The following is a 22,685-nucleotide window of genomic DNA, read 5'->3' on the forward strand; positions in this document are numbered from 1 at the left end:
GGGATGTGCTAATATAATAACCAAATCCATTTCCAAATAGCTTTCATTGTTTTCTGCTGGCAAAGACTGTGGGTCTCTTGAAGCCATTGTGATATGCAGCAGCAGTTAATAGCCTACGTTTAAAAAACCCAACTTCAGTGCGCCTGAATGACAAACAAATGCTTGGTTCTCCCCGTGGTCGGTCAACATACATTCACCAGCTGCACGTTCTCTGGTGGTGGGTTTGGATGGTGAGGCCCATTGGCTATGTTCCCCATGTTGTTCCGTTCCGATCGAAGGCTCTGCCGAAGCCGATCATGGAGCTTTTGCCGCTGTTTCCTGGACAGGAAAAAAAAAGGAGTATGTTTGTTCCTAGTACTTAGGTCGTTTTTTTTTTTTTTTTTTGCTACAACCACATCTTTATTCTACTAACACTGATGAGAAGTTTGAGGCAGTTAATTGGTGGTGATGAAGAGGGGGAGGGAAATATATGTCACTCCATCTCAGAATAAGCAATATCACACGTCCTTAGAAAGCAGGTTTTAATAGTTAGATGGAATTCTTACAGAAATGTAGCTATTGTACTGAGGGAAAATAAAAAAAAAACCAAATATGCTGGTATTTGGCTTAATTCTCAATGTTCTTGGTATATCTTTGTTTATGTCATACAGACAGTTATTGGTCTTACACACTTTGAGCTATGGAATTGATAAGGTTGGTTCCACTTATAAATTTTCCGATGGGATTTTTAAAAGACAATTAACTTAGCTTTCTATTTGTACATATTACACAGTTACTATGTGTGCTTATCACCCACATGTAAGTGGGATTCTGGGAATATTTTGGCACAAGTGTAACAAGACTCTGCATTTGCAATGCATTTTGCAGACGAGGTGGTAATATTCAAGTTTGACTACAGAAAGACTCATGGTGCCAGTTCCAGGAGAGCTCATCCTCATCATCCAGTCCTCCCAGCATGCTAACTCACAGGATACTGTGAAAACACAATTCATGCGAAAGGTGGTGTGCCAAAAATGCACGTGACTTCTCCTCCCTAGTGCAACATTCAGAACAAGACACTTCTATCACTAGTTTTGACCAGAAAATATTATGTCATCAGACCAAAAAAAAAAAAAAAAAAAAACCCAAAACTCTATTAATTGAGCATTACATTTGGACTTGAAGAAATCCTAAGTGGAGAGAAATGTGACGGGAACTCATGAGTCGGCCAATGTATATACTAATATGGACACCTGTAGAGGGCCAAGCGGAGTGACTACATTATCTTTATGGTTTTCTCTTTAACTTTTTTTCCCAAGCAAATTTGGCTTGCTTATCTTTCCACACAAATTTCTATATATACTGCACATTTGGTGAGCATTTATGTTGGAAACATAATATAATTAAAACATACTCATTTTAACTCTCAACACCCCCCAAAAGAAACCAATAACAACTCTCCCCAAACACCTGTATCTTGAATACCATAAAATGCTTCCTTTAATCTTAAGTTTCTGGGCCCATTGGACTTATCCTTAACCCTTGGTATTTATGCTTTTAGTAGGATGTGCCTCCTGTGGAACTCTGATCCTATACAATTCTGTCCCTCCAATCCTTTATCCATTCATGGAGCCCTGGTCACTGAAAAATTCGTTTAGTTTGACACAAACAGGCAAAGGTTCACAAAATGTATTACTCAGTGGGAAACATAAGGATGTAAGTCCCTAGGCTTCTTTTCTCTCCAAGCCTTGGGTCTAGGGCCTGGGACTGCAGAGCCCTGCCTGACTAACCATCTTCTACACCAAGGGGAATAGGCAGAGTCGAGGGGAAGGTTTACTTGGTTTTGCAGTAGGCCACCACACACATGATGCCGACCACCAGCAGGGCGATACAGATGCCAGTAATTGTCAACACTCTCTTCTGGTAGAGTTCCTCCGCTTCTGGAAAGGGGTGAGAGCATATGTCACCAAGGTCATTTATTATCACCAGGACTTACGACAACTGAACATTTGGCATGCTTCATGACATTACCCATGTCTACAAGATAATGAACACTTGACAATTCTTTACACTTATTTACATATGTCTAAGGGACAACATATTCTATGCTGTACTTTGACCATAAGTAACAAGCTAGCCAGGGCTATTGAAGGTAAAAATGTTGTATTTTATAATTTGTCTAATTTTAAGCTATAATGATATATATATATCAAGCTAGAAAATCAACATTCATTACAAAAGAATTTATTAAAACTACATCAATGTTATTCTTTTTATTAAATATCTTATAAAACATCTCTTGCAAAGACAACAGGAATCAATATTGATAAAAAGAGCTAAAGTGGGCATCAGGGAGCACCTCCGTTCTTCCTTCCTCTCTTCACCCCCATCCATACCAATCCTCTTTCCACTTCCCTTATATTTTATGCCATCAATTCATATCCAGTGGTCTTTACAAAGAGATATTTCTATGTTGAATAAAACTGAACTCAAACGTATTTGCAAACATGAACTTGGCTTGTAGTTAGTAAGTTAAGGCAACAGCCCCAAGTACACCATGGGGGAACAGGAAGCTGGGCCAGAGAAAACCCAACTTGATGGGTAGAGCACTCTTGGGCCACAGGAAAGGTGTGCTCTTTGAAGGAAAACGGTTATGACTCTCATAAGTTAGGGAACCAATGAAGTTAGAGAACCAACTTGAATTAAGAAGCCCATCATTAATACAAGTGATGTATACTTTGGACTAGATTGCACATTTCCACATCAAACAACTTGACCATTTTAAGGAAGTGTGGTGTTCTAAAGAGATCTGAATTGAAGGTACCACTCTACTCCAGATTCAGGGTGTCTGTAATTTGTGGAAACTTTTCTAGTTGAGAATTAGTGTCTTTGAAGGATGGCTTGGTTTTATACAAAGGTGAGTCAGGTTGTTAACAAAATTTGTAGACTTACTGGGGGGATGCTTCTTGCTTAGCAGCCAAGCTTCCAATAATCTAATTACATTTATTGGAAGATCTTGACATGTTCACCCAGCACACATTATAAATGGTTTGTCTGCCATTAAAATTAATAAGCTGGGCAAGAACTAGAGAACACTGCACAAAAAGAATGGCCTTATCTGGGTATCAACAAGAAATGCACAAAGACTATTGCCATCATATGTTTTTAGCCTTAGAAGCTATACCTTTCTCTTCATTGAGAGAGGGCAGGCCACAGGAAGTTTTCTTAAAAATGAGTAAGTGAATTTTAATTTCTATCACATTAGTGGATCTTATCATGAACAAAAACATTTCCTACAAGCCAAGTCCATGGTAATCAAGTCCCAGTTAACAGGTCAAGAACATTGTCAAATCAAATTAATAGAGCACTGATTATTAAGAGGAGAACAGAAGTCAGTAGGTAAAAGACTATAACACTGGAGAGATTATACAAAAACAAACAGAAAGGGTTGGAGGTGGAGAGGAAAAACAAACCAAGAGGACAGACAGACTGAAAGGATGACAGAGATCGAGAAAGTCCAGTATAAAGGAAAAACAAGGTTAAAAGTTAGGGAGCCATCTGGAGTCCCTGGCACAGCATGCCTGATATTAAGGGAGAAAAAAATAAAGAAAGAAATGAAAACCAGACGGAGGAGATGCTGGGGTGAGGGGAGGAAAAGGTGGGTGCAAAGTGGGAAGGGGTGTCCCATACAGCATAACTCCTAACCTAGGCTAGCCATGACATGGAAGCCATGATTAGAAAGCGAAGCAGTTGGTGCGTTGCGGTGCCACAGTATGCAGGAGACATACAGTTGGTGTCATGGAGTTTATGTGTTGGTGCGTGTACTGCAGGAGTCTAACAGTGACATGAATGGGAGGGCTTGTGTGTTAATCGCTTGTATCTGTTACTCTCAAAGGCAGGGGATTGATTTTTATAAGGTGTTATCTGTGAGCCAATGACCCTGTAGCTTCCCTCCCTGGCATCCTAAATGGTTTTTAGTGTGTATGTCTAAAGTCTAAAGAGAATGATCTCATTCCACTGTTCTTCCTTCATAGGGCTCGCTCCTTCACTAAGGAATGGCAGGTCCCGCATTCCCCTTTTGTCTAATCATCATCTTCTTCTTCTTCTTCTTCTTCTTCTTCTTCTTCTTCTTCTTCTTCTTCTTCTTCTTCTTCTTCTTCTCTTCTTCTCCTTCTCCCCTTCTCCTTCTCCTTCTCGTCCTCCTCCTCCTCCTCATCTTCCTCCTCCTCCTCCTCCTCCTCCTCCTCCTCCTCCTCCTCCTCCTCCTCCTTCTTCTTCAACTAGTGAGGCTTGACATGGGTGCAGCTCAGAGGTAGGACATTTGCCTAGTATATGGGAGATCCTGGAACTGGTTTCACAAATGGCTGATGGGAAGAAGGTGGCTTAAAAAAAGCCTTTGATTGCAGCTTTTCACAACTCCTTCACACTCTACTCTTTGAAACAGCTAAGAAATGGTTACTGCAAACTTCAAAAAAAATGGAGCATACAGAAGGACTGAAATGAGCATTGGGGGCATCCTGGGGTGCCCCCAAAACTCTCAGGGATTCCTGTAACAAGTTCTCTTTCAGTTGTTGACCAGGGAGGAACAGGCTGAGTTGGATATGTGAACTGCTAGCATCTAGTCATTGGCCTATTCTTACGCTTGTCAGTAAAACAATTATTTCAGAGACTAGAGTGCTTCTAAAGAGCTACGGGGCTAAAAAGGAACCAAATAAACACAGAAAACACAAACAGGATTAAATCCTGTGTTCACATCAGTACTGACTACAAATTTCTCACCTAAACTTCTTTATTTTTTTTTCATGATTTTTGCTACATTGGGTTATCTCCACAATATGAATGTCAAAGGAAAAAATCTTTGACAAACAGCACGTTCCTTTAGCCTATTGCTCTTCTCATTTATTTTTTTTAATTGCTATTTTTTTTCATGACAGTATCCACAGGGCAAGAGCAAATCAGAGCTAGCACTAAAAATCAGCCCAAGGATCTGGCCTGTTTCCATGAGTGAAAATGCTCCAAGTCTCTGGTTTGGCTGTATGGACTGTGGTGAGTCACATCAAGCGCATTTTCATTCTGGACGTGTCCAGGAAAAAAGACAGCCATTCTTGCTCTCTTGTTTTTAAATGACCCATAAGGTCAGGTGTTATTTCAGGATATAACGACTGGCCTTACACTCTACGAAGCCTCTGAGATGCGTGGATAACAGCACACTGCCCTTATGAACCATGAGAACAGCTGGGGGGGGCAGTCACATAGCATAATTATTTGACTCCACTGTTCAGAAATAGAAATAGTAAACTCTATGGTCAGACCAGGAAGCTCTGAGTGGGAAAATCCTACTTGTCAAAAGGTAGTTCCGAGGATTTGGCCTTTGGCTTCTTGTAGTAGTGATATATCCGGCAGAGAGATCCTTCCTTTGAGGAGAGAAGAACCCTCAAGAATGATGTGTAGATCTCTTTGTGTTTCCCAAACTTAGGAGGTTTTTGTTTTTCTTTTTAATGCCAAAAGAACCAATTCCTAGAAGTTTGGGCTTTTTTTTAAAAAAAACCTATAAGATGAATTGTTTTCTTCTTAAATTTTTATTTTCTTGGAGGGATGAGAATTAAACTTTTCTCTCTGTACCTGCCAGGGCTGGTCACTGCCTCATGTGTCACCAGTTATGTTTCTGAGGAGATGATGTTTCCAGCCAAAAGGGAACAACAGCCCTGGGAAGCCCTTGCTGCAGCATGAGCAGCTGAAAAGGGAGCAGTTTGCTAATCGCAACACGGTGCTGTTGACCTAAGACCCAGTTCCAGTCCTTCAGAACTTTCACCAAGAGCCTGAAGACCAGCAAAGGTAACAGTCTCCAGCTCCTTCAAAACTGGCCCCTTTACCCTTTATTTTTATTTTTTTCTTTTAGGATGAAGGGTCTTGTGGAATATGCCTGCATTTCATCCCTCTTTGGGAGCTTTGTTTGTTTTGATATTTACAGTGTTAAGTTTTTGATATGATGACTCGTCTGGATAATCTTAATCTTAGTGTTTCCGATTTAATTCCATCAGCCCTGGAACATCCACCTAAAATAACATCATCTGTTTTCTATTTACTTGCTTATAAGCAAATGAAGTTGACTAAAGTCATACTTGAGAATCTCCAAGAAATCTGAGTGGTTCAGTGGATATAAGACTATGGCAATGTAAGACACTTCTATGGCACAATATTAAACAGATGAATTTTATGTTGTATGTAAAACTCTCATTGTGCTATCTTTTATGTGGATGTACTTAAAACATTTTTTTCCTCTGGCTCTTGGTTTGATTTCTCCTGTAGCCTATGCACCACTCCAACTTACCCCAGCTTTTAAGTAACAGCATGATCCAATCAATGGGTCACACAAAGTGGGGTCTGTGATAAGTTGCAGCAGGAGGGAAGCTTTAATCTCTAAGTGAAGGTAGGCTTGGAAATTTAAAAACTGCTGCACTCCGTTCACATTTCCATAAACTAATCATAGATGGAAAGCAGAGAAACCAATGTTATAGCTGTATGATCCCTTCTAAAGAAAAAGGAAATTAGTTAGGAACTGAAAAGCAAGAGGAGGAAGGGCAAAAAGAGTTCAGCTCAGAGGCTCTACAATTCTGCAGGCTAAAAGGAATGATGATTGGTCCATACCCATAAATTCAATCCCAAGATGCTCTGCCAATGCAGAAAGTTGACAAAAAAAAAAAAGAAAAAAGAAAGGAAAAAAGTTTCAGAAAAGAGCAATACACCGCACTCCCAAACAAATTACACATGACTATGACAGCTCTCTGTGCGTGCACACTGAACAGGACAGCCGATGAGTGTTACAGAAGCATGCTCAGGAACGCCCGAGCCCACCAGCGAGGCGCTGCAAAAGCACAGGCTCTTTAGTAACCTTCAGAAGCTTCTGCCGAGGGAGGTTAGGAGCGGAATCATGCTTGACTCATCATTTGAGGATAGACGTATTTTTACAACCAGAAAAAGCATTTGCAATAAGTTGATTGGTTTTTAAATGAAGTTCTAAGGAGGTTTCTTTCTTTCTTTCTTTCTTTCTTTCTTTCTTTCTTTCTTTCTTTCTTTCTTTTTTTTTTTTTTCTTCACTAAATGCGTCCAGTGGCAGAGACAGGAGTAGAAGCCAAGAAGACAGTAATTTGGTTTGAAATTTTATCACATTAGATTTACTTTTCCTTGCTGGTGGGTAGTTACGCTTTAGTATTTTTTTTTAAAGTTGTACCTCTGTCACTTAACTTTCCAATTCCTTCACTACATACATTGTCCATTTCATTCAGAGAAAGCAACACAAGCTTCTACCCAGAAATATAAGAAAGGGAAGCTGGATTACTGGTGACTGCTTCCAGTATTTCATATCATTTCTGTGTCGTACTGGGCAACTCGAAACTTCACCTTTTTAAAGGTAAAAAGAAAAAGGGATTTTTTTTTTTTGGTGGGGGTGGGGGAAGTGTGTTATATGAAGATACAGTTTCTGGGATCTTTACCACTTTTTCAAACTATTAGTTAGAGGTCATGAGATCAGCTCTCCACAGTGCTAAGCTCCAGTGGGCACAGGTGCCAAAAGAACTTCAGCATCCTCCAGGAAAGGGGACTAAGCAGGGTGAGCCGATGCCCAGCATTTCTGCAGCTCTGTACAAGGCATGCCCAGGTGAACATAGGGCAGCAAGGGGAGGGGGAAGAGGCAAAGAGAAAAAAAAAAAATCTCCAGGAAGGATACTCTGCCTTCCTGCAACCAAAGTTGACAGTCAAGTTTCATCAAGGGTGCAGGCCTTCTCTCTTGGTGAGTACAATGTGGTGTGGATGAAAGGTGAGTGGAAGGGTGGGATCAGAAGCAGAAGTCTGTATTTCCTTCTCTTAATGGATTAAAAAGATACTGGGGGCAATCCGCCACTATAACGAGGCAGCTCTTCAGCTTGCAGTATGGGCTGGAGGGATGCGGCTTTTACAAAAACATCTGTCAGGGCATGGAGAAAGTAGCCTTTACAGACATGAGACTAGTGGAAGGTTGATCCTGGTTCAGGTCCTGTCTCCCCACTCATCTGTTTAGCAACTTTGGTCAGGTTTGTCTCTTACTGAACAAATTCATGATATGCAGGCTCACTGGTAACTCTATGGAAGGAACTATGGTCCGTCACAGCAGAGGGCCCAGTATTCTGGGAAACAGACACATCTAGAGATGTATCATGGGACAAACAGCTCAGTGCATTCATGGTTACTTTGAGTAATTTTATGTAGGAAAACACTGAATGGTCCTAGGATGTATCAAAAAAAAAAAAAAAAAAAAAAAGGAAAATAGGTGAAGATTTTGTAGCCACTTCAAGGAATAATGCTTCCCAAGTAAAAATACATCTTGAAAATGGGAGGCATGATCTGTAATGACTTCTTCATTGGGTCCATTGTACCCCCCCCCAAGTAATCTGATGTTTCATGAGTTAAGAACCAGAAGCCTTAGGGTTGATTCAGTTGTACAAGATATTCATAATAAAATAATCTATTCAAATACAAATGAATTTCTCTTGCCTGTGTGCAATTTGTCAGACTGACATTTTTCTCATTTTCTGTTTCATATAAACTTTGGGGCATCAATGAATATGAAAAAATTTAGTTTCTAAGGAAACTGATAATAAACTTCCTTCCTCGTTTCTTTCACAGGGCTATGATCCAATTTTCTTTCTAGAAGCTTCTCTGTTTCTTGCCTTTTTCTCCTATAAGTCACTAAGATTTTAAGGGTTAAAAACCAAAATGTATCTATAAAAAAATCCTTTCCAAGGAATTATTCCATGCCTATGTGAACATTTCTAACAATTTGTATTAGTTGTATAGAAAGCTTGGTTAAGTCTTCAATAAAATTAGTAGCATGCCCATGCATACATATTACTGCATTTACAGTTTTATAGGTAAGCCTGTGAGCCTAACTATAATTTCATTTCAAGGGAAGTCATTCATATTAGGCAGCTCCAATTTTAAATAATTCAATGGGAAATTGGTACTTAAAACGGGAATCTCTTTTGGCTGTGAGCCCTAACAAGGAAACAAGCGGAGGATGCATGCATCAGTCACTCCAGACACAGAACGAAGATGCTCTCATTTACTTTTACTATTGGTGGCTCCATCTCTTTCACTTTACATCCAACAAAAGAAGCAGACGATGCACACTTTCCATTATGTAAAAAAATTCTTTCTATCTGCTCTATTTAATCTAATGCTGGTGTTAGCTCCTTATGTAGCACATGGTTCTATTGAACTTTTGGCTAGCCACTACATTCTTCAAATTCAATTAATAATTCACAAACACAAAGGTTACTGTAAACAATCGAGTTTCATTTTCTACATGTGATTTCCTGCCAGGACCATGGCAATATCAAAAATTAATTTAAATCTAAGAGTCTCCAGAAACTATTAAATATTGACTCACTAATCCTTTGTGTTAGGATTTTATAATTACTTGACGAAAACTGATTAACCTGGAGGTTAATTTAAATTTTCAACTGCACTGGAGAGAAGAACAATAAAATAACTTTCTTTCATCAAAATTATATAGCCATTGCAATTACGGTTTCTGTTCAAATTTCATGGCATTCCAGATGTTTTTTTAACATCTTTGGAACTGTTTATGCAAATAATCTCAAAGACATGCAGTCTTGATTTTCTCTATCTATGGACTTTTTCTACGGAGTTCTACTACTGCCAATTCTAAATGGGATGAATTTAGTGTCTTGACTTTAATTTCAGACTTACCTTTACAAATGTAGATGCTTTTTTTCAGTCTGCATTGTTACTGAGCCCTTTGAAATGTAATAGACTTTTGCCTTATTCCCCAGTTTTCATGTGCAGAAGAGCACGCGCGCGCGCGCACACACACACACACATACACACACACACACACACACACACACACACACAGAGCAAATTTCACACTCATTTGAAATTTATGACGAATCTGTCATAAGTGGAGTGCTCTTTATTCTCTTGTTAGCAAGATACATGTTATACATGTTTGATAAGTACATTATCTTAACAGGTTCTTGAAAACACTTAGAAATCAATGAAATAATGTATGTGATAATAGCCTATGACTCAAAAGTCCTTTTAAGCCTGAGAAGTATACTCATTTTGAGAATGTGCCTCAAGTTCTAACTGTTCACTTCAAAATAATCTATAATGTGAGCTGTTCTATATTTAGTTCCTATGGTTTGCCACCTTCTCCAGAACATACTTGCCCTTATGCTGCCTCTAGGTACTAGAGCTGTGAATGAATTTTCTCTTTTCTCCACAAAGTCTACACATCGAGTGTGGGCTCCCTACATACATGCCACCACATGATAGTGATCACAGTATCACAACTTTATTAACTAGGAATTGTAGTATAATAGGTCAGATTTAAGGCTGACTAAATTGGATGATATTTTCTTAGGAAATCCTATGTTATATTTCAAGACAAATGGCTGCCATAAACTGTACTCCTTTCTTTCATAATTTAAATCAGCATTTATAGATCAGTCAATAGGATTGATGATCAAAATGACTGTATTTAATCTTAATAATATAAGTTACATGTTAAACACTTGGAAGAATTGTATATTCTCTTTGGAATGTTATTCTTCAACAGAATATGGTTTGGTAAGTTTTAAATCTTTGAGGCAGGAGATTATCTTCTCTTTAAAGATTGTGCTGTGTTCTCTAAGACAGTGTGTCTATAAACAAACAATTACATTTTCAAGTGATGGGAATATCCTCTAGATTTTCTTGCAGCATTCATGGTTATTGAACATGAAGTAACAAAACTTATTCCCCTGTCTTCCTATCTTCTCTCAGAGTTACAAACTGAAAATGAACTCTGGGCAAGATGATTCTGGAAAAATGGTATCTCATTGGAAACGCTTGCTCCTCCAGACATGTGGGATCAATAACGCAGCCATTACATACTGGCCTTGTCACTGAGCTTCCTATCAATCCTTGTTAAATCAAGTTAAACATGAATGCTAATTTCCTGCATGCTTTCCAAAAGTGTCACTGAATGCTTACTAAAAATTTTATTTAAGGAGCCTCATTCTAGACTTCAGAGTAGCAATTTTTAAATAATGTCAAGTAAAAGAGAAAATGGCTAAAAAGTGAATGAGAACATATTTATTTGTTACCAATGGCAGAGTTAGCAGAGTTATTGTTCTGAGAAATATTAGAATTTTTAATCCTTTCCTTTATCTAGTGAGCCAACCTTCTCCTCAATGTACAACACATCTCTCTCTAGCTGTCTGACACCTTACATAAGAACAGCTTATCTCTTTTCATTAAATTCTAAAAAATAGATTTATGCCTATATGATCATGTGGGCTTGCTAAATCTATGCTATTTGAATACAAACAAACAATTTAAAAAGTGCCTCTACTGCATTAAATAAAATTTTATTTTCCCTTCTATTTTTACTTTCTATCCAATCTACTTAAAAAAAAAAAAACCTATAGCAATGGAGAGAAAATTCATGTTCTTTGTTTTGGAGAGAAAAATTCGTTGTTTTGGAGAGAAAATCATGTTGTTTGTTTGTTTGTACAAACAATTCAAAAAATGTCTCTACTGCCTTAAATATAATTCTATTTTCCCTTTCTATCCTATCTACTTAAAAAAAAACTATAGCTATGGAGAGAAAATTCATGTCTTATAAATCTATTATTTAACTATTGTTAATACAGTGAATATATTTCAAAATTTAACAATGCCAACTTGCAAGTTTCTACAAGAGAAAATTATAGCTTATGGCACAATCTTTGATAACACAGTCTGCGCAAGTACATAAATATCATCTCACTAAATATATGGCTATTATTCTGACAACATCTATGACTTAATTTTTTTTTTTTTGAGACAAGGTTTCACTGTGAAGCTCTGGCTGGCTCTAATTCACAGAGATTGAACTGCCTCTGCCTTCTAAACACTGACACCTGTGACTATGAACAGAACTTTATTCTTCTCATGAATCAGAACCAAGGGCAAATCTCTGATTCTTTGGACACCTAAATGCCCAGCTTGTATGATTATTTTTAATGTTTTAAGAATTTAAACTGTAGTGAACTATGTAAAATACATTTGATGATTACTAATTGATAGGGTTGGTAAAAGCAGCCTGGTGCTGACATTTGTAGATAAAGATTTAATGGCACACAGGCTGGCTCATTGGTTTATTCATTGTCTATGACTGTCTTAAAGCTACAAGGGTTGGTGGGGGGGTTATAAGTTGTGACACTGTCACTTCAAACCTTAAAATACTTGCTATCTGAACCTTCATAGGAAAACCATACCAATACATGACCTAAATGGTTAAGAGGGATATAAGCAAATATGATGTTCTGAAGGTTTTAGAGCCGAAGGGATACCATCTCAGTTCACAGGAGATGGACAGACATCTAGTTTAGTTATCCGGGCAATTATCTACAATGTGGAGTAAGTAGTTTAGAAATGATGTTTAAAACATCATGACCTCACAGCCATTCACTAAACTGGCCAGCTCTGCATTAAACATTTACATATTTATTCTAGATTTGAGTTATATTTGGAAATAATAGTTTTCAAAATAATAATAGCTACTTTCTAAGATTACCCTTTAAGACAACATAAATATTCATATGAAGAAAAACTGGGATAAAGGTGATTATCTAATCTCATTCTGAATTACTCATTTCCCAAGAAACATACATATAAGCCTGGATATTTTCTTGGCGGGGAAATATTTGTTTTTAATTTTTCTACCTAGTAGTGTTTTGTTTGTTTGTCTTTATGCCTGCATGTGAACTTTGGTTAATGAAGCAAAACATCTGAACTCTTTTTGTGATGTTTCTTTGTTATGAATAACACACTCTGAGCAAAATTAACTTACCATTGTTGCAAGTGTATATCGGTTACAACCTAACAACGGCCTTTGCAGGATGTGGACGTTGGATACAGAAGATGGACTGCTCGGTGGAATGATTTTATTTTATCAATACAAGTGCGAGTTTGAAATGTCTTTATTATTATTTCACTCCTTGATGTTCACTATCAATCTGCGTCACATTATGCATTATCAATTTCAGAAACATCTGGAGCCTCACACACCTATTAGTAACTCAGAGCCGACTAGTCACAGAGGAAGTAACACAATGGCTTTGTTAATGTTCTCATGCGACAGGCAGAGGCAGTCAATATTAGACCTGGTAGAACACGCTAGCTCTAGGTGACTCTGAGGGGAGATGTAGCAACAAAGAAAGCAGCACCAACTGAGCATGCTCCTATTCAGGCAGAGACAGAAAGGGAGTGGACGTACTGTAGAAGCTGGCCATTACGTAGTTTTGGCAACGATCACCAGTAAACTCATTTGGGCACCTGAGAGAAGAAACAAAAAAAACAATGGTAGAAAAAAAACAGAGAAAAAGAGAAGAAGTGAATATATGCTAGAGAAGCTCCTTGAGTGTCATTGACTGAACTTGGTGAGTTCACCCTCAGGAACCGAATCCTTGTTCTGATCATGGCTTTCATACTCTGGCATCTCCCCAGTACTTAAAAATTTGGATTAAAAAAAAAATTCAGTTTACAGCCTTATTTGACAGTGAGGTTCCAGGAGTTCTAGGTGACTGCTTTCTTTCCAAAGCAGTCACAAGACAGACGTCATATTTTAGTCATCTAGTCAAAGAAGCAGGTAGGAAATAATTTGGAGTTGGTTCACTGCCGACTCCCAGAATCACAGGCCAATGTGACCGGCCATTCTTTCCCACTTTAACTTTGGGACCTAAGTGAATTACAGGTAACTGAGACCACAGCGGATGGGTTTATGCCCTGAGTGGAGACACCATAATGAGAACAACAGGAATCCGTTACAACTGAGCCATAAAAGCACCAAGTGGTTGCGATGTCGCTGTAGTTTGGTGGAGAAAGCAGGTTTCAGATTATTTGAACATACTTTCTTGGGTTTGGACTTTCATGGGCACATTCTCAGTACATCTTGCTCCAGTGAATCCAGGTTGGCACCTAGAGGGTAAAAATGTGATAAGCAATCGAACGCTCAAGACACTGAATTTTCAGCCTCCCATGGAATATGGAGTCCTAAAAATGACCCGGTGTGGGACAACACAGAAAAGAAAAGACACAACGCTGAGAAAGCCAGTCCTACCAAACTGTGGCTTACTGATTTTGTCCTTTGCTTCAGTCACCAGAAGACTAGTTACTGAAATTTAACTAGAGAGAGGCTGTGAGCTGTACAGGGCGGCAAGGCAGGTGCTGCTCTCATCCTGCATCGTCCTGAGTGCTGATCTCACCGTGTGAAAACACTGGTGTTGACATGAGCCTCTGTGGCTCCACTTACTTCTTCTGTTATCAAAAGACCTTGAGCCTTTTATTTTATTGTGTATGCCCTGAGATTTCTACTCATTTCATAGCTGTTTTCTGAACTATAAGATGAAACATTTAGACAAAGTAAGTCAAATACTGTTATTCTCTAGTGCTTACTGATGAGAGACTGACAATCTCTACTTCTTCCCCTCCCGAGATATTACAAATTCAGTCTTATTTTTTAATATTATTGAAAGAAAACAGAGTAGAATTTTATTGCTACAATTTCATTCATCCAATTGCCTCCAATAAAAGAAAAATACATTTTTGAAATTAAAAGTTATTCTCATACAGAAACACATAGGACATGACACTTTTACATTTATGGCTGAATATTCTGAACTAATGTAAAAAGTTGAATTTTATTTGTTTGATTCAGTTTATTTGTCAAAATGTAAGACTCTTGATATAACTTTGTTCTTAAGATCAAACAGCGGGGCCGTGCTTAGACATGCAACCCTTTACTGTTCCACGTTGCCTTAATCTAGTATCTGAAGCACTTTAGAATGGCTTTGATTTACCCAGTATCATGACCTAATAAGCAGGTATGGAAGAGTGCTAGATGGCAAATATCCTTAGAGGTGAACATTTGTAATTGAATGCTCAGCACACACATCTCTATAGCTCATCATAGCTGTCACAAACTGCACTCATTTAACATAATTTGCTCTGCTAGTACTGACTTAGTGATTTTTATATAAGTCTCTGTCTCTAGAGTAAATAAGACTGAATACTATCATTTTTGATATTAAATGTGTTATTAAATCTACTAGTACTACTAACATAAGAGCGATCTCTTTAACTTTCAGGCTAAACTCAATAGGAATAAGAAATGCTATCAAGTAGTTTGGTACATGAAATCTCTTATTGCATGAAGGCACAAAAAATACTAGCAGTACCAGAATTCTTATCACATGACTACTTGTACAGCATAATTGAGATCATTAAGAATAACACCAATAAGGCTAGAGAGATGGATCAGCAGTTAAGAGTACATGCTGTTTATGCGTAGGACCCAATTTCAGTTCCCAGCCGTCACTTCAAACAGCTTAACAACTACCTGTAGGTCCAGCTCCAGAGAATCTGATGCCCTCTTCTGGCCTCCATGGGCAACTGCACTCATGTGTACACATTCCCCACCACACATATACATAAGTATAAAAATAAATCTTTAATCCCAGCACTCGGGAGGCAGAACCAGGCGGATCTTTGTGAGTTCAAGGCCAGCCTTGTCTACAGAGCAAGATCCAGGACAGGCACCAAACTACACAGAGAAATCCTGTCTCGAAAAACTAAAAGAGTATCAATAAATATATATAATAAATATATCAAGATGATCCCATTGAAGTCTTCAAAATACTTGGATAAAATGATTATTTTTGCTGATAATCTTTTGTTGGAGGAATTTGAGAAAGCTCTATCTAGAACAATATATAAGAACTGACCTACAAAGTAGGGGATATTTCTATAAGGATGTTGTCTTATATGCTTCAATACGAATGCCTAGATAGATTTTTTAAAAAAATGCTCCCTGTAGCTTATTTGACCAAATCACTTCTGAAGAAAATACATAATCCTATAAAACATGCCTATACTTGATTCTAGAATTATAGATACATTCCACAGTGACCATTTCATTCAACATGTTTGCTTTCTTAATAAAAACTAAAATTTTCATATTGAGCACACCATTTGTTTATTATAATTAATATGGCCCGAAATGAATTCTGTGTGTGTATGAGAGTGTATGTGTGTGAGAGAGAAAGAGAGAGAGAGAGAGAGAAAGAGAGAGAGAGAGAGAGGTTGGAGAAGAAAGATCCATCTAATGTAAGAACTGATCTTACTGCTCATATTTAAAGATTATAACATGAAAAAAAATACCTAAGGAATCAAGAGTTTCTTAAGAGAAGGAGGGCATTTATTAGGAAATTATTTAGACATCTTAAATGCCAGGCCTGTGAATAAAAGGCATGTATCTACTATACAAATGGGGTAAAAATAATCTTCCCTACCCATTTTCTAATTACTATGAACTTTGTGTGCATCCTGGGAGACTATTCTTGTTAGATGCTGTGTTATCTCTGTTATGTGGTCATACAGACTATTTGGTCCAGTAACATATAACATAATGACCTTTGTTCTTTCTAGATACAGCTATTCTTAATGGAGTGAAAATTCAGTTTTTCTCTATCTATGCATCCCTCTTCCAATTTAACAATGGCTGACTCCACCTCTTCCTTCTATAAAGGACTCCTTCCCTGGTTCTTTTATTGTGCCCTGGACCATGGCTGGTCTAGACCTCTTTAACTGTGCCTACTGCGTTGTGATGGATGTGAATGGTGGTTATCTCAAATCACTCTGTATCTCTACTGCCTGACCCAGAGCATGAATGTGTATAATTCTAACTGCAGCTTTTGATAAAGAACTGCACACCAAAAACTTCCACAAGTAAACTGATTTGTCAAAACCAGTTAATCTTAACATCTACTTTTTATCTTTATAGTTTACAACAGAATTTCCTCTGTGGACTTCCAAGTTTTAATAGGAATTACCAGTACCTGGGGATTTCCTTCCCCATGTAAAAACCTTTAACACTGTGCTTGCCATGTTAAAGAGAAAGGGCTATGATTATTTAAAAGAAAATTTATTACCTAATTAAAATTTGATATTTAAACACCCGTTTACCTAGGACTCAATAAAGTAGAACTGTGTTCTAACCAAGATTTTTGTCTAACAGCAATAACAAAAAATACTAGAATTTTTCAATTACATTAGCCTTAAAATGGCATATATTATAATATTATGTGTTTTTAATTTTACAGAGTGCCTGACAAAAAATTATTTCACTTTTAAGTCTATGTTAAGAAAAATTCTAAACTAAGGAATGTTCAAAGTTGTTTTAGCCCAGAGTCCAGGCTTTTCCTTACATGTGAGGTCCAAGGCTTTACTTTGGCTATAAGGTACACGACTTTCCTTTCACCCAATAAGCAATCCCTAACAATTGACTATAATTTTTCAAACCAGGAGTATTGGCAATTATAACTCACTCATTTAATTAAACTAACATAGATGAATCCTTATTTAAAAAATCATTTTAATAACAACAATACTTTATAAATGGCCTGCTGCATTTACTAATAATGATCCAATCATAGATGCATGTGTTTTGAGAATCAGTTTATGGATACTCTAGACATATTCAAAGATATTTACAAGTTCCCAAGGAAGACCTGGCTCTATAGGGTTGGCCAATTTTATAAACGACTTATCAATTACAGTCAACTTGTAAACCATCTTGAGACATCTTCTTTCCTTTGTTTCCAGTTTTCATCTTTGTCCCTTGACAACACTAGCAAGAAGAAAGCCGACAGCCAGTGTGCTCCCTCTTTAGTCCTCAATCCACGCCGAAATGTTTGGCCAGTTTTTTTTAAATGCCCTGCTAGAAAGAATATCATGTCTTCCTGTTCTTCTTCAGTACTAACTGTGGCATTTCCTTGACACCGTAAAACACCTGAATGTACCTACTTGGTGTTGATATTTACAAATATCAAGTCATGGAAATGTCAACAAACTCATTCTGGGGAACACTGGCTAGTTTGTGCTCGATATCAGAACCTCCCGCTGTCACTCTGGAAACCTGAGTTGCCCGTGGATTCAGCTCTCAGACTGTTTGGCTGATTCTCTACCGTATCACATTGCAAACACAGACTTTTCTCACCCCCATAGCTGGCTTGGTATTCTGGCCAGAGCTCGCCTACTCACTGGCTGAGTATCTGCATTGTAGATTATTTTTTCCCAAATGTATTGTTACTATTAGTCTGCATTTTTCTCAGATGAATCTTATTCTGTTATCAGCCTTTACGTGAAATTACTTGAGGCTTATATATGGTTTTCTAATTTGTGTTTTAGTGTTCTCTGCAATGTCAATCTGCAAAAGCCATTCACTTCCTCAAGAGAATGCCCTCCTTAACATCATTAAAGAAAACACTAAACAGACAATGTTCCACTGATGTTTCTTTCAGATCTAGCATATACCTTCCATCACTGCTCAGCTGGTATGGGTCTTTCCCTTCTTTTATTATGACCCTGGGACTAGCTTCCAATCCATGAGATAACAGAGTACACAGAGTGGCCTCATAGGGCTCATGAGTAAATACTAAGGAAGACACACACACACACACACACACACACACACACACACACCTCCTATATTGTCCTGGCTCTCAAACGTTGTTGTGTTTCCCTACTAACAGTGGGTGTGGCAGTGCTTAGAAACATATCCCTCCTTGGCTGAACCTCTGGCCTTACCTAAGGCTCTGTTTGTACAGCTTCTAGGGAAATGCTCACCCGGAGACTAAAACCCTCACCATTGTTCATCCAGCATGAATCCATCCTCAAGTCAAGACAAACAACTTCAATAGACATGGAACCAACGCAGCCTGTACCTTACTACGCTATACTGACACATGACATACTGGCTACTCATCTGTAGTCTGTCTTTGTCTCAGGGGGATACTCTTACTTCAGAATAGAAGCCCTGAGGCACTTTCTCATTCTCTCTGTGCTAACAGACCCATTTTATAATTAGGCATCTAAATGGTTTCTTTTAAATTATTCAATATAAATATTTTTAAAACAGTGCATTTTTTTTTAACATAGACTATATCTTCACATTTTCTGTCCCTTCTACAAAGCCTTTGTCTTTCATTCCTTAAGGTCCTCACCAAACATACCCTTTGCTCCTTAAATGTCTTCATGGCACTCAGTACATCAATAATTGATTATTAAATTGATTGCTTGAAACATGGGTATTATTTTCAATGGCCTATGTCTCCTAAAGGAAGAGGTCAGTGTGGTTCTGTTCAGCCTTGGATGCTCAGCATGCACCCAGGCCTGCCTCATGGGAACTCAAAACACACATGGTTGCTAGCTGATGCAAGCAAGACAAAGGAAGTGAGCTTTGTGGAGGGGTTAGCCAATGTTCCAGTTCCAACAGACCTGCACCTAAACTGGTTTCTGTAAGACTTTCTCCAATCTACTCTAGGAAGTCCATGTCTGAATACATTCACAAATACTAAGAGTGGTAGGGTTCCATGCACAAAAGAAACTGAAGACATGGTTGTCTGAAGAGCTCACAGTGTCTAGATTCCTATGAGTCCCATCAATTTCTCTCAGAAACGCTTTCTGTTTCTGATCAGTGTAATGGCACCCAAGAACACAGAAGTTCCCTATGAAAAAGCTCTTCTGTGGTTGGAATCAGAGGAGCATTTATAGTGCTCTTATGACCCAAATGAATTCTAATCATCCTTGTTTACATTAACCCATTTGCTTATAAATAGTGTAGACAGACATCATCTCTACTGTTATGACTCTGATAGTATATTGTACAGCTTCAGCCTTAGCTGGTATCTATGACTTTGAATCTTACTTAGTCCCTGGGTTTCCCTAATGTATGTAGCTAAACATATCCCTGTGTTCACGGTGCTATTCTCCTGGTTCCCAAAATTACCCTGGCTCTTTGACTAGCTATCCCAAAGCCCAAAGTTCCCTGTCCAGCCTTTCGACCACACAACTGTCTGCACTACCTAACAGTTTTTATGTTGTTTCACTTCCTGGAATGGAGGTGAGCTTCTGGGTAGGCATGTCACACCATGTTGGCTCTCATATTCAGATCCTAACTTTTAGTATTTGTGTGTATGTATATAAGGAGGCATAAGGATGGGTATAGGCTATTAAAAAAAAAAACTAGGTAAGAGAACATGGGAACAAGAGGCGATACTAAAGAAGAAAGGATGCTCCTAGAGTGGGAAAACAGAATAGAGTGGAGGAGGAAAGAGGAATGATGGAAATACATTGTTTGAAAAATGCCATAATGAAACTATTTTTGTATGGTGATAAAAATAAATAAAGGAAGGTAAAGATTACTACATCTTCAAGGGAAGCCTAGTAAACTAGAAGGACTCTGTAATTGAGAGCTATGTTTGTAAAGGCTCCTCTGTTTCTACTCCTTTCTTTCCCTTTAAATTTTAATTACCTTAAAAGTCAGCACTGTGCTAGTTGGAACACATGCACTGGCATGGTGTAGTTACTTAGCGATTTCATTTCCTCACATATGTGAGCTTCTGGGGACCAAAGACTACGCCTTATGTTTTATCAATGTTTTCAAAAGGGTCTAGCATATAGCTGTTCAACAAGCAAATATTAACATTTCCTTTACTGAATTTAAGTTATAGTAGCCTATTATTGTGACTTTATCTCTGACAGTCTTATTTATATAATGATGTACCTTTTAACAATACATAATGTAGCATGATCTACATAGTATATAAGCATTGATTATCCAAAAATCACGAAGACATAGTGTTTGAAGGAAACTCTACCTTTTAAGTATAGATTGATTTCTGAGTTTTAGTTTTGAATTTTTTTTAAATAAAAAAACTTGTGATCAAATATATTATTATTGGTGATCAGATATATAAATAAACCATCCTATGAATAGTTGCAAAGCTAGCTGGTGGCTTCATAAAAGACATATAAACACGTTTAAATAAAAAGAAAAATTGGGTTTTAAATAAGATAACACCACCATATTTTTTTCAATGTCCACAGAGAGAATAGTACTATTTACTTTTTATTATTAGAGGAGAAAAAAAGTCCTGCTGGAGTTAAAAGTACTTTAGCAGAAATGCACTCATTTAATTGTTCTGATTCCCTGGGAAAAATTTTTGTAGAACATAGTAATTCTATGTTATAAATGAAGATATTGTCCAGAGGGTTGAAATTGGAAGGACACAAGACTGCTTACCAAAACTGGTGGTTAAAAATCCAAATCCCTCACTGTAAGCCTACATCTGTCCACTGGGCAATATATCACATTTATAAGCATTGTCTGTTGCAAAAATAATTTTTAGATTAAAAAACATCCCATTCACATCTTCCAAATCAGTTCTCAACTGAACTGCTCAGAGCAGCAGACATAAGGGAAGGGAAAGAAAGAATCTGGACAATTTCATGTTCAAAGGATTTTGTTGCTTTGAACCACATGATGTCAGAGCATCAGAGGACAGAAACTGGAATGGTTCCTTCCCCTCTTCATATAATCTGGAATAGTAACTAATTCCTTCTCTTAGATAAATTTTAAATTACTGTGGAGAGAAGAGTAATATAAAAGATGAGAACCAGAGCTCAAATCCCCATTTCGTCCCCATGGGCAAGTCCAAGGAACCATCAAAACTCTCCTCTGAGAACTATTTAACTGCATTATGGCTAATCCATTTGGAACACCTTGTTCTAAGCAGAGGGGCAAAAGAGATTGGCTGTAAAATCCAGTTCAACTCCCAAGAAGACAGCAGTGGTATAGGTGACCAGAGAGACACCTTGGAGACTTTCATGCTTGTGCTGTTTCTGAGTCATGTCTTTGGTCAAGGATAAAGTCGACTGTGAATAACACGGCTCGCGCTTCAGCGGTGTTTTTGCTCTAGGCAGATGGACCATATGGAAACTATGAACTGGCTTCATAGACAGGACGTCGATGAGCCGATGAAACATTTTTATGCTTTCTATTTTTATTCATGTGCTTTAGTGAATCATATATCATCACACGACATGGCATATTATGTGACTGTGTTTAAATTCTGAGTTGTTACTAATTTTATTGTTTATGGATGTTTTTAACAGAAGTTATGGTTTTCTTGATCAGAGAAAGTTTTTCACTTTACAAAGCTGGGTCTATTTTGTATGCTAGATGTACTTCAATTCTTAATTGAAGGCACTGAATTACTTAGATGCATCAATCAAGTTACACTCTAAAAACAGGTGAGGCCTAAAACTAGAGATTTTCTTTCTAAAGGGAGGGTAATAATAAAAATCTTTTAAGAAACATTCTAGCTAACAAAACGGGAGGAAGGAAAGGAAAATAAAAGGAAAGGTAATTTTCTAAGAACTGGGAGACAAGCCTGATTCACCAGACAGTTGTTCTCGGTTTGCTAATTCGATAATTACTAGAGATGTAACAAACTTTTCACTTCAAGAGTCACATGAAAAAAAGGAAGTACTTTTTTTTTTTTTTTTCTTGGATAGTACTTAAAATTTAAAGAGAAACTGTGTGGGTGAGGAAAACTCACAGCTGTTGGCACGGTACCAAAATGGAACAGATGAACAGCACTCATGTGGTTGTGTGTTTTGTGTAGGATGTGGGAGGGCTGCAGAATAGGTGAAATTAATATGTGGAAAATAACTGCTCTGGTTCCTTAGAGGTATTCCGAAACTATCGTATGTACTCATGCAGCTTGTAAATCTTTATGAAGGCTATGATAAAGAATGATCACATTTCATCATTGTGA

General features: G+C 37.8%; 1 protein-coding gene across 7 annotated transcripts in view; it reads right to left on the reverse strand.

Annotated features, from left to right (window-relative positions):
* The window catches only part of Nrg1 (neuregulin 1), a 201,991-nt gene that overhangs the window by 8,618 nt on the left and 170,688 nt on the right, over positions 1-22,685 (reverse strand). For 2 of the 7 annotated variants that reach the window (XM_059245062.1, XM_059245063.1), the window contains exons 3-7: positions 13,283-13,341; positions 8,618-8,703; positions 6,628-6,649; positions 1,817-1,919; positions 192-318 (exon numbers count right to left, since the gene is read on the reverse strand). In XM_059245062.1, coding sequence (XP_059101045.1) covers positions 192-318; positions 1,817-1,919; positions 6,628-6,649; positions 8,618-8,703; positions 13,283-13,341 — 397 coding nt within the window. Of the gene's footprint in view, positions 1-191; positions 319-1,816; positions 1,920-6,627; positions 6,652-8,617; positions 8,704-13,282; positions 13,342-13,915; positions 13,984-22,685 lie in introns of all 7 variants that reach the window. The other 5 variants (XM_059245068.1, XM_059245065.1, XM_059245064.1 and 2 more) reach the window with 3 other exon arrangements.

The sequence above is a fragment of the Peromyscus eremicus genome, chromosome 17, assembly GCF_949786415.1.
Source record: "Peromyscus eremicus chromosome 17, PerEre_H2_v1, whole genome shotgun sequence".
Taxonomy (NCBI): Eukaryota; Metazoa; Chordata; class Mammalia; order Rodentia; family Cricetidae; genus Peromyscus; species Peromyscus eremicus.